The sequence below is a fragment of the Leptidea sinapis genome, chromosome Z, assembly GCF_905404315.1.
Source record: "Leptidea sinapis chromosome Z, ilLepSina1.1, whole genome shotgun sequence".
Lineage (NCBI taxonomy): Eukaryota > Metazoa > Arthropoda > Insecta > Lepidoptera > Pieridae > Leptidea > Leptidea sinapis.
In genome coordinates, this window is record NC_066312.1 from 10,352,596 (window position 1) to 10,369,247 (window position 16,652).

A 16,652-nucleotide genomic window follows, 5' to 3' on the forward strand; every position below is an offset into this window, starting at 1 on the left:
TTTTCCTATTTATTCACCTTTTAAACCTTCTCTGAACTTCCACAAATAATTCAAGATTCAATTTGCCAAATCGGTCAAGCCGTTCTCGAGTTTTAGCGAGACTAACGAACAGCAATTCATTTTTATTTATAATATAGATAGACACTAATACTATTTAACATGACATAGTTTTGTTAAGAAATAACTAATTCTGAAATAAAACTGAGACTGCTATTTGATATCATTCAGGGCGAAAAATGAAAATGTTAGGTATTTATGATATGAAATTGCCTTGTATTATTTTCTAATCACAAATAATGCAATAAGATTTTCACAAAAATTTGGGAAATTGTTGGAAATAGATACGATTGGTGAAAAGGGTAGCTCATAGCGCCGTCCTTCCTTTCTTATCATATCATTTCATTTGAATAATGGGAGTTTAGATATTTTATACCTCTAGATAGAGCCTCTTGCTACTAGACAACTGATGAAAACAGAGCGTGAAAAGCTACGTCTTACACTCGCGATATGTATGTCACTTTGCGTTAGTGTTGCATTGCTCAAAGTAGAGGTTAACTGTTAACCTCAATTTTTTTCAACGTTTTCACAGCTGTCACCACTGTGATACTTATCTAGACGTATAAATTATCTAAGAATGGGAGTATATTATTCAGTACGGTAATAATAGAAGTTTTTCGTAAATACAGAGTATTGGCTCTGCATAATAAACTTCATTGTCCGAAGATCCCTGTTAAGATGTTGTGTCGTATGGTTTTTGTGCGATTAATATTCTAACATAAAAAAATTTACGACGTGAATCCTACCGGTTCATCATCATCATCAGTTGCAAGACGTTCACTGCTGGACAAAGGCCTCCCCCAAATATTTCCACGACGATCGGTCCTGCGCTGCCCTCATCCAACGTATTCCGGTGATCTTGACCAGATAGTCGGTCCATCTTGTGAGGGGCCTATCAACCATCATGTGGTCGCCATTCGAGGACTTTACTGCCGCAACGGCCATCTGTCCGTCGAACTATGTGCCCTGCCCACCGCCACTTCAGTTTCACAATCGTTTGAACTACGTCGGTTACTTTGGTTCTCCTACGGATCTCCTCATTTCTGATTCGATCTCGCAGGGAAACTCTGTGCATAGCCCTCTCCATAGCCCTCTGAGCGACCATGATCTTTCTCATAAGTTAATTAGTTAGTCCTACCGGTTACGGGCATTAAATTTTTGAGCAAAGTGTTAGGTATTTAATAAGTTTATTTATTGGAACCTATAACATTTGCCTACCCGCAGAAAATTCTAGAAATAACAATGAATAATACGTTTTATATGCTAATATACTTCTTAAAAGTAATTATTATTCTCTTCATACGGCCTAGTTTGTGTGCTGTGGTTATTGTGCATTTATAGCTAGGGATGCCATTAGTAACTCAAGCTTACAAAAATTTTTTTTAACAATAAATAAACAAATATGTTTAATAGTTAAGGAGCTCCGGCACAGTGGCTGATAAATCCACTAAGACTTTATTCTCTAATTGAAAAAAGTCTTACATATCTACAATTTGTAGTCAAAGACGTTTGGTCGTTATAAATAGATCACTAAAAAAGATATGAATTCTATGAAGGTGATCACAATTTTGACAGAAGCAGCCCTACATCAATTAAATATCTTACAATACATTGTTAATTTTAATTGCACAATGCATATTATAGACATAATTTTAAAGAAGAACAAACTTTTGCTGGAACTCCATCACTCGGCCATGTTTTAGATTCTAGAAATCTTATTATCAAGCCAATATAACATGAACTTGGGCTTGAAACCAACAAAAAATTAAGTTTGTAACAAAACAATAATATTTTTATTTTATTTACGTGTATAGAACTAACAATATTTCACTAAAGAAGTTATTAAAGTTTATTTAAATATCATTTAATTAATTTTATTCAGTTAGAAGGAAATGAAATTGCACACAATTTGCTTTGCAACTTAAATTATTATACAAGTGATTATTTTTTAAATCTTGTCCATTGCTAGTGGTTCAATAGAAATATGAGTTACAAGAGGCTTATCAGCTGGTTGTCTAGTTGACTAATGTCAGAGTATCGAATTTGCGTGTCGGTGTGCACGTGCCCTAATTATTCCATAAGGGCTATATTTCACCGCGACACCACGGTGACGCAACCAGTCGCGCCACATTGGTGTCCGTAAGCTACCAAACTAGACACCATACAAAGACCACGTAAAACTATTTTGAATGTACTATTACTGTACATAATTTAAAATTTACGTATTGGTATTTAGTAAATAATCATAAGGTTACTTCTCTCTTTCTGTTCCATCTCTCCTTTATTATAAGTTTCATTATAACTGTGAACATTATAACTTAACTTATAATTAATAATAACATACTCAACTTATTGATCTGCTCAGTTCTACGAACAAAACTATTTAAGTTAGTGTAGTGCTAGTAAATGAGTGCAAAACAATATAAAAATAGTGATATTATAGGAGACATATTATGAACACAGTGACTTCCTCTTAATAGAGATATTAAAAAATGTGTTAATGGAGATACTCTTAGGTTAATCTATGTAGCAGCTTGTAGAATTAATTATTAGCCTAAGTTAAGGCTAGATTGTAATGCAAGTGGGGCAACATTATAATAACTATATTATTATATTCCCTAGAGGGAAAGAAAGTTGTATGGTGAAGACAGAGTGTGGAAGGCAAGAGAATGCCAGCAAGTGATAATATAAGTGTATATAAAAAATATAATTGTACTCAGTTTGCGAAAGCGTCGTCTCACTGGCCGGATAGGTGGTGTTGATCCAAATTCGGATACTTCCTTGGTACATTTTTTATGATACTGAGACGTACTTTTCAAATGCAAAATACTTGGCTTTGATGATTTAAGTCCGCTTGATTCACGATCTGAAAATTTTTGTTATGATTCAAGTTCTATCGTTATTTTGGTTACGTATCATACATTAAAAATGGGTACTTCTCTTAATTGAATCTGTATAGATTTAATAAGTACATCAATTTCCACCCAATAGACTTAGAACAGTAAAAGAAACCGCGCCACCATTCCTTGGCCCTAAGTTTGTCAAGCAATTTCAATTTCAATATATCCGACTAATTCCGAATATTTTACTATCACAACGGATAGATGTGACTAATTTGATACTCTAAGATCATTAGGATGTTTAAAGATGCTCTGATTTCGGAGTCAGTTCTAAAGTGCTCTAATGCCAAGGCTCGCATTGAACCCTTCTACTACAAAGCTTTCGAACACATGCCAGAATTAAATAACAAGGGTCTTAAGCACCATCATCAATAAGATTTTAAATTACTGTAAATCTGTATGAAGGAAGCGCTTTGACGTAATTTTTGCGTAATACAACTTTTTTGCACGCACGATATGAAAGAACTTCTTAAAGAATCACAGAAAAACCAAGATGTTGTCTCTTGACTGCGGTAACAATAATTCACCAGCAGTCACTCAAATAATGAACTGCAAAGCATTACAATCTCTTCTTCATATATTTTGGAACATTAACAGCGTATGACTATTAAAAGGACTGCAGTGGATAAAAATGACTAAAATATCAATAAACAGAAACATCACAAAAGCGATTAAGACTTTTGCGAATGCTAATCTTACCCAAGTTTTGAAACGTGGAAATGCTCTGGAATGCCTTATTATCCAGAATAATTTGGAATGCACTAGAAGGTCACACATGCGATGGACAAACCATATCAAAGTCTGCTGATGGCGGTCCCGTAAATGAGTGTATTCAAATGACCTCATACAGAGAGACACGGGGAAAAATTGAGAGGAGAATTACATCTATCCCTATTAAAACTTCTTGGCAACCACAATCGCTCTTTTAAGAACGTATCCACCTACAAGGAATTATTACGCAATATTCGAAGATTTTAAGATGTATCTTTAAAGAACTAACGCTACATAAAATCCCTGCACAAAAACCTTGGAAAAGGGATAGAACCTTGCCTAAAGTCAGTTTTAAGCGGTAATTTTGAAGTGTGTGCCTGATTCTAGAACCTGAGCCCGGAAGTATTGTATCTCCCGCAGATGTACTGACACCGTTATTCATTCGCTTGGACGTTTTTAAAGTCCCCTGTTAAATGGTATCCCATGAGTATACTAGATAACTTTTAAGTAGCCCTTTCTTACTGATTACGAACATTTACTATACTTTGATTTTGTAATTTGCCAAGATACCGGCAAAGTATTTTTCATATATTGTTTTTGTACAATATCACCCTATATTCTTTCTTTAACTATGTTTCATTAGGATTTAAGGCCACTATTCCCAGAAATCGCCAAAATAGCGCATATTTGAAAACATTTCTGGACGGTATAAACCGTCTTTATATAAATAAAGCTCATATTTTTACAAAAAATAATTATATATCTACATAATATGAGACGAATATTAATTTTTTCTTTACAAGTCTATGTTTAGACAGTGCGAAAAAATCACTAACCTTTTTACAGTTGGAGCATAGTTGGAATAATAGCATTTATTCAATCGAGATAAAAATTGTTCACAATATATTAATTGTACACCAAATACTGTTTAATATGACATACTTTTGTTATGTCTTAAATAATAAATGCTTCTAATTATGAATTACACCTTTGGCGATCTTGTACGAGAGAGTTAACGTAACTTTCCCATCCTTACTATACACGATGAATAGCCGAGAGCTGTCGATTTAAACATGAACCCCCTTATTCATAATGGTCCGCTAACTTTAAACAGCCGCTAAGGAGGGTTATTTCTCATTTTGACTTATTTCGATAGAAGAAGACCGAGTGCGAATTAGCAATGCTTTAAGTTAGCAGACTATTATGAATAAAGGGGGACGTGTATTGTAAGGTTAAGTCGCGGCAAAAATACTCTAAAATGGAATTGCTTTCTCCTTCACCGGGCGCAATAATTTTTTATAGTTGTCACCTAATTGAACGATTCCATTGTAGTTATATTTATCTATTGTTATAATTAATCAATACTTTTATGGAACGCCCACTATTAAAACAAATAAAAGAAAGACTCGTCATTCTCGTCATAGAACTAGAAAATTAAATGTATTGCAGTGTGAAAGCAACACATTTAAGCACCTAAATAATATTAATGGCAAAGTATATTAAACCTATTGTTAAATTACTTTTTCCATAAGGTTTTATAGTTTTATATAAACTTTTTTTCATATTTATTTCAACAGTATGGAGCTTTCTGCGCGCTAGATAGTTTTACATAATGTGTCCGCTGTTTGAAATATAATATAAACTTATCGAAAATTAAAGAACGAAAATTTCATAATTGCCTGTATTATCTATACACTTCCCCGTAATGATAGTTTTTACTTAATGTAATCATAGTATTGTAAGTATAGTTATGAGATTTTTATTGTTTCAATAAATAATTTATGGTCCATATAATGTATACTTTTAAAATTTTCTTTATCCATATTACTATTACTTATTCTGACAACTTACTAATAGGTAAGAACGCGGCCAAGCGCGAGTCGGACTCGCCCATGTAGGGTTCCGTAGCAGCAAGTAACATAATATAAAAGTTATTTAATAATAATAGCTGTTTAAGATTACATATTAAAAAAAACTACTTAGTAGATCTCGTTCAAACCAATTTTCAGTGGAATTTTGCATGGTTATGTACATCACATATTTTGTTTTGCTTTATCATTTTCTTATTTTAGAAGTTACAGGGGGGAGGGGAACACATTTTAACACTTTGGAAGTGTCTCTCGAGCAAAATATTCAGTTTAGAAAAAAAATATATTAGAAACCTCAATATTTTTGAAGACCTATTCATAGATACCCAACACGTATGGGTTTGTTGAAAAAAAAAAAAATTTGAGATTCAGTTCTAAGTATGGGGAACTCCCCAAAATTTGTGTTTTCGTGAATTCTATTTACCAAGTTTCATCAGTATAGTTATTATAGTTTCGGAAAAAAGTGGTTGTAACATACACGGACAGACAGATAGACATGACGAATCTATGAGGGTTCCGTTCTTTGCCATTTGGCTACGTCAGTGTTGATCTTCAAGCAGGATTTGCATACTAAAACCTTTTATCTCATAAAGTACCTTTATTCACAATCATGCTTTCGAAACATTATTCAAATTTTACTAATAGATAATTTCCACTTTTTTATACCAGCTATGGTTTCTTCTTCCCCTTAGTTCCCTAAAGTGGAGCCTTTGCGTTATCTTATATTCGAGGTACTAGTGACCGGCTACGAACAGGTAGATATTTAAAAAGTTACACAACAGGAACAAATTTTGTTTGAAATTTATATCAATTTGTCTATGGGAAAAAATCATAGACTTGGAATACAATAGCCTATAGGCGACATGATAGACCGAAAATGCTTGACCAAATCTGATTGTTTGTGCGTTAATATTCAAAATACTAATACCAAGCGTGGCTATTTACGAATTGTCAATCAATCATAATCGGTTACACTAACAATATATTCGCTTACATTTTCTATCTTGCTGCGTAAGAGATGTGCTTCTCCCTCGATTGCTTTGTTTATTTATACGTATCTATACTCTATTCGAAGAACAGTCACCTTTTACACCCACTACATTAAATGTCTATGTCACTAGTCTAGTCTAGTCTAGTGAAAATGGTCTTTGTTTGAGGCTCTTTCACGCCTAAACCACTGATCGTATCGACATGAAACTACTACCATTCGATGCGAAATTTATCCTAAATGGTTTATAGATACTTATTTTTTTATTTAATTAATTTATTTCCTTTTAAAATTCGCCCAGCGAAGCGGGCGGGACCGGCTAGTCTTCATAAACAATCCAAAGATATTATATGAAATACAATTAAAATCCACAGTTAATAAAGGTTGTTGATATATACATAAATAAAGCCCAACCACTCACTAAGCTACATGATTATGATTTATTAAACGTTGTCGATACAAAAGCAAACCCGAAAATCTTCAAATAATCAGAAATATTACGTTATTAATGCTAATATTTATTATTAAAATGGATGCCACGAAATAGACGAACGACAGTCAAGTAATAAGTAGTAGACAAACACGGTTCGATTTCTTTTCTAATCATTAATTAAAGGCACGATAAGAAAACTCTAAATCTAAATGACAAATATGTAAATTATATATTTATGTTTTAACATAAAACTAAATAAGATTTACGTATTAATTACGTTTTTGCGTTTGTTTGTAACTGAGGCTGAAATATTATAAAGCCTTGAAAATGGAACTTGTTGAATTCTAGTAACATATTCGGAGGCGATGGCTGGTCCAAGCGTCATGCTCGTGAACGGGTGGTACTAATGGTTTACCAGAAACTCAGCTTCATGTTTTTAAAATTATAGTAATTAATTTTTTGTAAACGATATTTATATGAATGTTTGGCCATGTCGAGAGATTGAATGAACAACGATTGACGAAAAAAGTGTATAAGGCCAGTGTGAATTAAAGTGTTGGAAGGGGTAGACCTAGGCGGACGTTTCGAGATCAAATCAGGGACGTCTTGAAAAAAGGCCAGGTCAAGAGTACCCTGAAAGGAATAATGGACGAAGCGAAACAAGTATGTAAGGATCGTAGCAAGTGGAAAGAAGTGGTCTCTGCCTATCCCTAAGGGAAAGAGGCATGATTATATGTATGTATGTATGATATTTATGTACCAAAATGCTCGAATAATATCTTTATTTATTTACGGTATGTGTGGATTGATGCACCTACTGTACTCAATAACTCTTGTTTTGTGTTCATTTACATTTACTTTTGCCTTACACGTATAGGCATTGAGTATTTCACGTTTAAGTATCTTTGGTGCATCACTTTACATAATATATAATATCATAACTAAAAAAATTGTAAAATGATTAAGCTGTAAAATATGTTGATTTAAAAAGTGGCAAAGAGTTTCTCTCCACTTCTTCTCATTAAAGCTTAACCTTTTCCGAAATGGCGGTAAATGTAAAAAGAAAAGAAAACTTTTGACATTCATAAGTGGCATTTCCTTAGGCTACATGATAAAATGATTTGATTTGATTTATTAAGCACCTATATATAAAAGTGTGAGTGCGCCAAAATCATAGTAAATCTAATCTTATATAATAAGTTTCTTTAAAGATTTCTTACTATATTCTGCGTTGATAGGGGGCAGATGATGCATGGATTTTGAAGTTGACGTACTCGGAATCAGCGACTGGCTCTGAACCACAGCGGGCAACTGAAAAGTTAAGGATTGACGCATTAATTTTTTTTAATATTAAGAAGTACTAAAAAAATCATATAAATGAAAATAGATCACTATAAAATCAATTCGTTTGAATTTGTTTGAAATGAATTTTTTTTTGCTTAGATTTTCTCCTTCTGAAGTTTGAAAAGCTCCTATACATTTCCTCGTCCCTCATAATTTCCGTCATGAACAAAAATAATTTTGTTAAAAAAAGTCGAAAGCGTGGCATGTTTTTATTTATAATAATGATAAAATTTAAAAAAAATCTCTTAATTAACAAAAGTAATCTCTTAATGAATTAAGGAAAAGTACGATGAATACATGAAAAAATAATACCAGAACACGCCCTACCTTTTTCAGTATCAATAACAGACCGGAAAAATAAATCAACCACATAAAATTTAAGGTTAATCCGACAACAGCTGGAGGCCTTAAAACTTGCCGATAATTCGATATCCAGTAGTCATCCAAAATATATCCATTTCTGTCCGACTTTTTCTTATTTCAGCTCTATTTTTAAGGCTCTAATTTAATTCACACTGGACTTTGGCAACAAAGTAATGGAACATACGTATTGCATTATTTTAAAATTATGTCCCTAAATATATCCCATCATTCTAACTAATATTTTGAGATTTCGCTCACAAGTAAAAAGATTACCAGAAGGGAGGCTTCTTTGCACAGGATGCCGGCTAGATTATGGGTACCACAACGACGCCTTTTCCTGTCGTAAAGCAGTAATATGTAAGAATTATGTATTGTGATTCGATCTAAAGGGCGCCGTAGCTAGTGAAATTACTGGGCGAGTGAGACTTAACATCTTATGTCTCAATGTGACAAGCGCAATTCTAGTGCCGCTCAGATTTTATGGTTTTTCAAGAATTCTGAGCGGCACAGTATTATAATGGGCAGGGAGTATCAATTTCCATCAGCTGCACGCCCTGCTCGTCTCGTCCTTTATTGTATTAAAAAAATATTAATTGGCTGACTGTAAGTGATATAAAAATATGCCTTTGTTGCGTTACTTAATTAAAAAAAAATCTTAAATAATAAACCACCATGTTTTATTACAACTGTTTTCAGCTTTGGTCGCCCATAGTTATTGCCTTAATTACTTTCCTTGTCCGATATCATCAAGGATATATCCATTTATAAGGCGATGTTCAAACATTTACAGCCGCAAATTTAGTTGAACATAATAGAAATACTGTGTTTACCCTTATTTATGAATCACTTGTTGTAGAGTTATTATTATTTTCCGTATTTTCCATTTTCATTAAAGTATAGTTAACTACTTTCGTCCTACGTGAATAACTGCTATGAAATTAATACTGTATTAAATATAAGTACCTGGACGACCGAATCTTGCTCGGGTTTTTAAGAAGGTATAAAACTTAACTGCTTTCCGGATCACTCAATGTCCCACCTGAGCTATTACAGTTTTGTATATAGTGGCGAAATTTACCTTTGTATTCTAATGTTATTGTAACTGTTTCTCATTAAAACACGGATAAAACTACATTTTTTTTTCAATTTAAACCTAGCTAGATCGATTTTTCGCCCCCAAAACTGCCTGTATACAATTTCATTAAAATCGTTTGAGCCGTTTCCGAGATTCAGATTATATATATATATATATTTATATACAAGAATTTCTCGTTTAAATATATAAGATATTATCTTAATACCTTTTGGGAAATGGCACACCGACCAAGTATGTGTGTGATTACTTGTTTTAAAATGTTTTTATTTTAAAGCAATGACGTTCTAATAAGGATAATCCTTAGCAGTCTGATAGCGGAACGGAAATAGTGTGCTTAAAGACAATGAAAGCACACTTTTCTCTATAGTCGTGAGTAAACAGTCTCTGTCCGAATCATACCTGAACTGAATAAAGTTTAAGTTTTACATTGCTGCTTATTGACCAAGAATATTTTAAACAACTGGAGTAAATTCGGCAATGTACAGATATAGCAGTCAAAACTTATTATGGTGTAATTTGTGGCATGTTCCATATTTCGGCTTTGTTTTTATACGACTTAATTTGTCTATACATATAGAAGTGCATTGTTTTGAACTTATAAGTTGTTCAGGCGCAGTGAGTACTTTATTTTGTTCGTAACGAATGAGACTGAGCTGTGACGCTAGACTATGTAACGATCCATCGGTTAAAATCATGTCAAAATAACGAGAGCATATTACACACTATTATGATTAAATAACATAAAGAACAAAAGCCTTTATGTTATCGTGTAGGAATTTTTATGACAGTAAGGGAGCAGACGAGCAGGATCGTTCAGCTGATCGTAATTGATACGCCCTGCCCATTACAATGCAGTGCCGCTCAGGATTCTTGAAACACCCAAAAACTATGAGCGGCATTACTACTGCGCTTTTCACTTTGAGGATGTTAAATCGCTACGGCGCCCTTCAGACCGAAACACAATAATGCTTACACATTACTGCTTCATGGCAGAAAAAAGCACAGTTGTGGTACCCATAATCTAGCCGGCATCATGTGCAAAGGAGCCTCCCTCTGGTAAAAAGGTAAAATGTATTTCATGTTATTTATGACACTATGACTTGGAATATACTCGCTACTAATATATACTCCCAGTGAAATCGGTAGCGCAATCGACTACCCGATAACAAAACACGTGCGGCTTCACCATTTCTCAGTAAGCGAACACCGATTTGTTTGTTTAAAAAGTGTTTCAAGCTTATTGGACTCTAAAAGTTCCATATAATCGTACAAGATAATTTTTCATACTATGTCTTAAGACTAAATACATTTTTATTTTATTAGAAAGCGTGTAACAGTTATTGGAGAAATGTCTTATATATATATATCTTATTCCACCTTCGCACGACACGCCACAAGTTATGATATCATCCCTACCATCTGGATGTGTGGCGGTCCTCCACAGTGCGGTTTTCTAGGAGCTCTCTTCCACGTACGGAAAGCTGTGGAATGAGCTTCCTTGTGCGGTGTTTCCGGGACGATACGACATGGGTACCTCCAAAAAAGCGCGTACACCTTCCTTAAAGGCCGGCTACGCTCTTGTGATTCCTATGGTGTTGCAAGAGAATTTGGGCGGCGGTGATCATGATTCCATAAAAAAAAATGTTTACGCTTGACAAATAGTTGATATAGTAGTTTTCATAGTTGCCACTGACTTCTACTATATGCAACTGGACTGGCGGCTGTCAAAGTACTTTTGTGACTGTTTGATATTCGCCATTTTAGCGCTGTTGGCCATGTAGCGAGAGTCTGCGGCACCAAAACTAGTGATGACAACGTTAGCAAACATCGATAGATGGTAGGAAACTATTTACAAAAAAAAAATGTGCATTTTCTTACGTTGATTCTTGAAGTATAAATAACACGGAAAACGAACGAAATTTATTCAAAATGCAAAATACTTCATAGTATTGTACGTTCCTTCGCAGCCATTTGTATTATACGTCAAAATTAGTTTTCTAGACGCTCGCGAGTGGCGCTTAAAATAGGTACAAAAAATTGCTGTCAAACATATGAGCAGTGGTATTTATACAGGTCAGTGGTTGTTACTGTGAACATACTGTCTTGGAGATTTTATTTACTGTAGACAAAATAAAAATTAAAAATACAGCTGCAATGACACGCGTTTTAAACTTAAAAGTATTTTATTTAAATATATGTGTGACAACCGCATTAGTCACAAAAAATGCAAAAAAGAAACATTAGTTAAATTTCTTTGAATGGCGGTCGTCATTTTGGATTTCGCATATCGGCATATATCGAAAACATACTTTTTTATCAGTGTCAGTCTTTTGAGCACAGAATTCCTGCTACGTGGATACTACAGCGGTCAAATTATGTCCAAGCATACTCCAAACTGACGAAGGTAATTGCGATGCTTGAATAATGCCAGATCCTGAGCGGCACTGCAATGTAATGGGCAGGGCGTATCACTTCAGTACAATCAGGTGAACGACTGGCTCGTCTCGTCACAGACAGACATGCGGAAGTTACACTAAGAGTAATAATAATTTGTAAGAAATGTAATTTGTTCAATATAAACTCATAGGTACTCCCCTCTAACCTAACCACTGGGTTACCGTGTATAATGCGAGTATAAGTCTCAAATCAGTAAACTAAAAGAATTATTTTGTCCCTTGTAAAACGTCTTATCACCCCTAAAAGATTTTTTTTAAATCAATTATAATTAAAAAAAATAACTAATAAAACACTTTTAAAACATCTCGTTGATAGTTTTGATCGCGTCGATTTTACATCGCTATAGAAATGATTCTCAATATAAAAAAGTGTTCATGGTACCTTCATAGGCACTAAATAGACTTAATAGAGACTTAACATCTTACGTCTCAAGGTGACGAGCGCAGTTGTAGTGCCGCTCAGACTATTTGGATTTTTCAAGAATCCTGAGCGGCACTGCATTGTAATTCTGCCTTTGCACAGGATGCTGGCTAGATTGTGGGTACCACAACGGCGCCTATTTCTGCCGTCAAGCAGTAATATGTAACCATTGTTCGTTCTGAAAGGCAGCCTAGCTTGTAAAATTACTTGGCAAATGAGACTTAACCCTTCCGTCTGAATGTGACGAGCACAATTGCAGATTGGCTCGTAATTTTTAGGTTTTTCTATAATCCTGAGCGGCACTACTTCGGTATGACAGAAATAGACAGGACGTATCAATTACTATCAGTTGAACGTTCTGCTCGTCTCGTCCCTTATTTTAATTCAAAAAAAAGGTGTTCAATTCAGAGATCGTCATTGCACCAAATAACAACAACGCAACATGTAATGCGGTAGGACATCAAATAATATTACGCATAAATGCTATATTGATGCATTCATGGAAATAAAATATATCATTTTGCAACTGACTAACGGTTCCAAAACCAGATGACGTGTAAAATCCTACCTTGTTGGAATCGTTATCAACCACATGATTTAGAGGTACGGACTTTTTCTCCTGCTTCTCTTCATTGTTGTCTGCCATAATTGCTCGTATATTCTGCAAAAGAGTCTTGAATTAATTCATGCATTCACAATTAGGGTATCTGTAAATAATATAGTTTTTTTAACGAACGTTTATTCGCTTTAGAACGCCGTATCCAGCCTAGCGAAAACCACTAACGGCCGTTCCCAATATTCAGCCGATCTCCGGTTGTGGCCTACTTGAGATAAAAATCCTAACTATCGTTGACTTTTCTGTCCCAATAAACTGATCGCCGGTAACTCACCTTATACGTAGACGCTGTCTGTCAATGGGAGGACGTATAGCTTACCAGCGATAAAAGTTTGTATGGAAATAGCAATTCACGCGACCCATTATAAGGCGATAAGAACGACTTATCGGGTATATTGGGACAGTTTCAGATTATTGACAGCTAATTACTGACAGTAGAAAGTAGCTATTTATCTGTATCTGTAGATAGTATTTTGGGAACGGCCGTAAGAAAAAAGCGATTCCCGCGATAGTATGAAACGTGCAGTAATTGATAGATTGACAGATGGCACTTATTATCTTGTAAAAAACGGATATAGCCGAAATCCGCTACGTTTTACGCAACAGTTCGCTTTCAAAACTTAGCCGGATTATACTTCGTCGGCAATCGCCATACTGTAATTACTACTACTTCAAACTTATGTCTAATGACTGCGCGTTTCATACTAAACTTAATTAAAATTTTTATGTAGGCAGTCCCGCCCTTATTAATTAGTATATACATCCTCTTTGGTATCCGTAGCTTCAACTGTCATAAAAAAAACTTATATAATTCATACGTCTAGATAGAGCACACCACACAGAACTATCTTTCTATGTTATCATCTTACGTCTTACACTCGCGATTTGTTGGTCAGTTTGTGTGAGTGTGCATTGCCCAAAATAGAAGTTAACGTCAACCTCAATTTATTCGACGTTTTCACAGCTGTCACAGTCTAAATAGTTTTCGTAAACAAAAGACAATATACGATGACCGTATAGTTTAATATTGCAAAGAAGATAAACATATCCTCTAACTATCCGAAATCTAATATATAAAATTCTCGTCTCATGATGTTAAGCTTATAACTCCTCCGAAACGGCTTGACCGATTCTCATGAAATTTTGAGTGCATATTGGGTAGGTCTGAGAATCGGACAACATCTATTTTTCATCCCCCTAAATGTTAAGGGTGGTCCACACGATTTTTTAAAGTTTTTTTGACATTTTTTTTAAATTTGTTTGATTATAAGTCAGCATTTAAAAATACATACAACTTCACCCATCTACGATCAACAGTTACTTTTGTATCGCGATTTTAATATCGGTAATACAACGTTTGCTGGGTCAGCTAGTCTTTAACATAAGAATCGACATATTTTGCGGTGTTCACTGCCAATATCGCAACTCACCATTTTCTCTAATGTTTATTTTCAATCCTCATAATATGTATGTAGTCTACAATGTTAAGATCGTTGTACTCGAGTGTGATAGTAAATCGTTTATTCAGAAATGTACAGAACAGATAACATGACAATTATTACACTTTAATCAATCAAATTATTAATAATAAATAAAAAATTTAAAGCCATCACTTGTATTCACATTTCTGACATAAAATAAATCTAATATAATAAATAAATACTACTATAAATAATGCAGAACCTTAATTCATATTCAAATAATATTTTATGAATAATGCGGGACTCGAAACGACGACCAGTGCCAGTGCTCTGCCAACTGAGCCAACCGTTCGAGTGAAGTATCGTATCGAATTTTATATGCTTTGTTCAACTCTCAGGTTGTGTCATCGTTCATAAAATTTTGTTTTTAAAATTTTATTTGTGTATTAATCCTAGAAGTGAGGGTTATCACTTTATAAACATAACAAACTATTTAATACATTTTATACACATAATATATGGGAGAAAATAGCCACATATGAAGGGTAAGAATAAATATAGTTATATCTATTTTTTCGGATGACTGTATAGTGTGGAATTTTCCCACAGTACATCCATGTTGTTCCTAATTCTTCAATGTTATTTTATACACTTGATCCAGACAATAGATTAGGTAAGAGAAGTTACACGCTAAGTATTTCAACAATGACATCAGGATGAGGTTATCCTTGTGAAAGTCGAGATGTTGATAACATCACAGAGAACAGTGAAAACAACTAAAAATACCCAATGTTGCATTGCAAGCGAGAGTTATAAATTGATAGTGTAAACATAAACGAAATTTATTGAAAATATTGATATACGATATATCAAATTATTATAATTAGATCCCAAGCCTAAAATTTTGAGTACAAAAAGCTTCAAAACATAAAACATTTATAAACAACAACGTATTAAAAAAACAATAGATGACAGTCATTGATACTGTCACACACATTCGCTGTAGTAAGTTGCAGAGAGAATTATCAATGACGAATAACAGAATGTCGGAATTTAAAGTTGATATAGTAATGCAAGAAAGTTCATAAACTCTTTGTCAAAGTGACCTAAATACGGTACAATTTAATATTTAAAGAAGTAAAGTAGAATTCGAGTTCTGCATATAATTTCAATGCAACAAATTTTATTTCCAAATACAGTTAAGATATAAATTAATTTCCAATGATAAAAATTATTTATTGCAGTGCAAAAAAGTAAAATACTTACTCGGGCATATAACTTTAAGCACTTGTACTCTGAATGAATATTACAATTGAAATGGATGCTGATAACTTTAATTATGCAGACTGATAATAATTGTGGCGATATAATAACAAACAATATAGTTAGATTAAACTGTATATAATATTAATAATAAAGAAGATTAGTTTTGTGTACATTCACTGTTAGATGTTACGCTTAAAAGGCGGACAAGTGCGTGTTTTAATTACGCAACATGGGTTCCGTACTGATTAACTAATAATACAATAAGGAAGGCCCTAAAGAAATTTAAAATTATAAAAGAAAAAATAAGTAGTATTGTAATGACACGTTTCATGGAAAACACGTAAATATTGTGGGTATAACAATTGTAAACATTACGCTGTGGTCATTATGAAATTTTGTTATCAGGGGCAGATGGAACGCATCTCACAATTTTGTTGTATTGTTTCCATCTCTCTCTGTTAGAGGTCATTCGAGTGCACTCAGTTCGGAACCGCCCACAGCAGCTTTGATTTGGTCGTTCCATCACATGGCTGACCTGCTGCGTGGTCTTGTGCCTCCACTTCACCATGGATGTCAAGACGTTCTAAGGACTGGCTGTCCAACCGCAAAACGTATCCAAAGGGGACGAGTATGAAGGAATGTACAATGGCAGATAAAAGCAGGCAGATAAAAAAAAGTGTATGTATGCACGCAAGAACTTATACTTCTTTGG

At 34.1% G+C, this 16,652-nt stretch overlaps 1 protein-coding gene across 1 annotated transcript in view; it reads right to left on the reverse strand.

Moving 5' to 3' along the window:
• LOC126979028 (probable 3',5'-cyclic phosphodiesterase pde-5) overlaps positions 1–15,973 on the reverse strand; it is a 38,988-nt gene extending 23,015 nt beyond the window's left edge. The window contains exons 1-4 of the mRNA XM_050828185.1: positions 15,941–15,973; positions 13,206–13,298; positions 8,178–8,268; positions 2,774–2,923 (exon numbers count right to left, since the gene is read on the reverse strand). Of these exons, the coding sequence (XP_050684142.1) occupies positions 2,774–2,923; positions 8,178–8,268; positions 13,206–13,283 (319 nt within the window). The 5' untranslated portion in view covers positions 13,284–13,298; positions 15,941–15,973. The remainder of the gene's footprint in view (positions 1–2,773; positions 2,924–8,177; positions 8,269–13,205; positions 13,299–15,940) is intronic.
• Between the last annotated feature and the right edge of the window lie 679 nt (positions 15,974–16,652).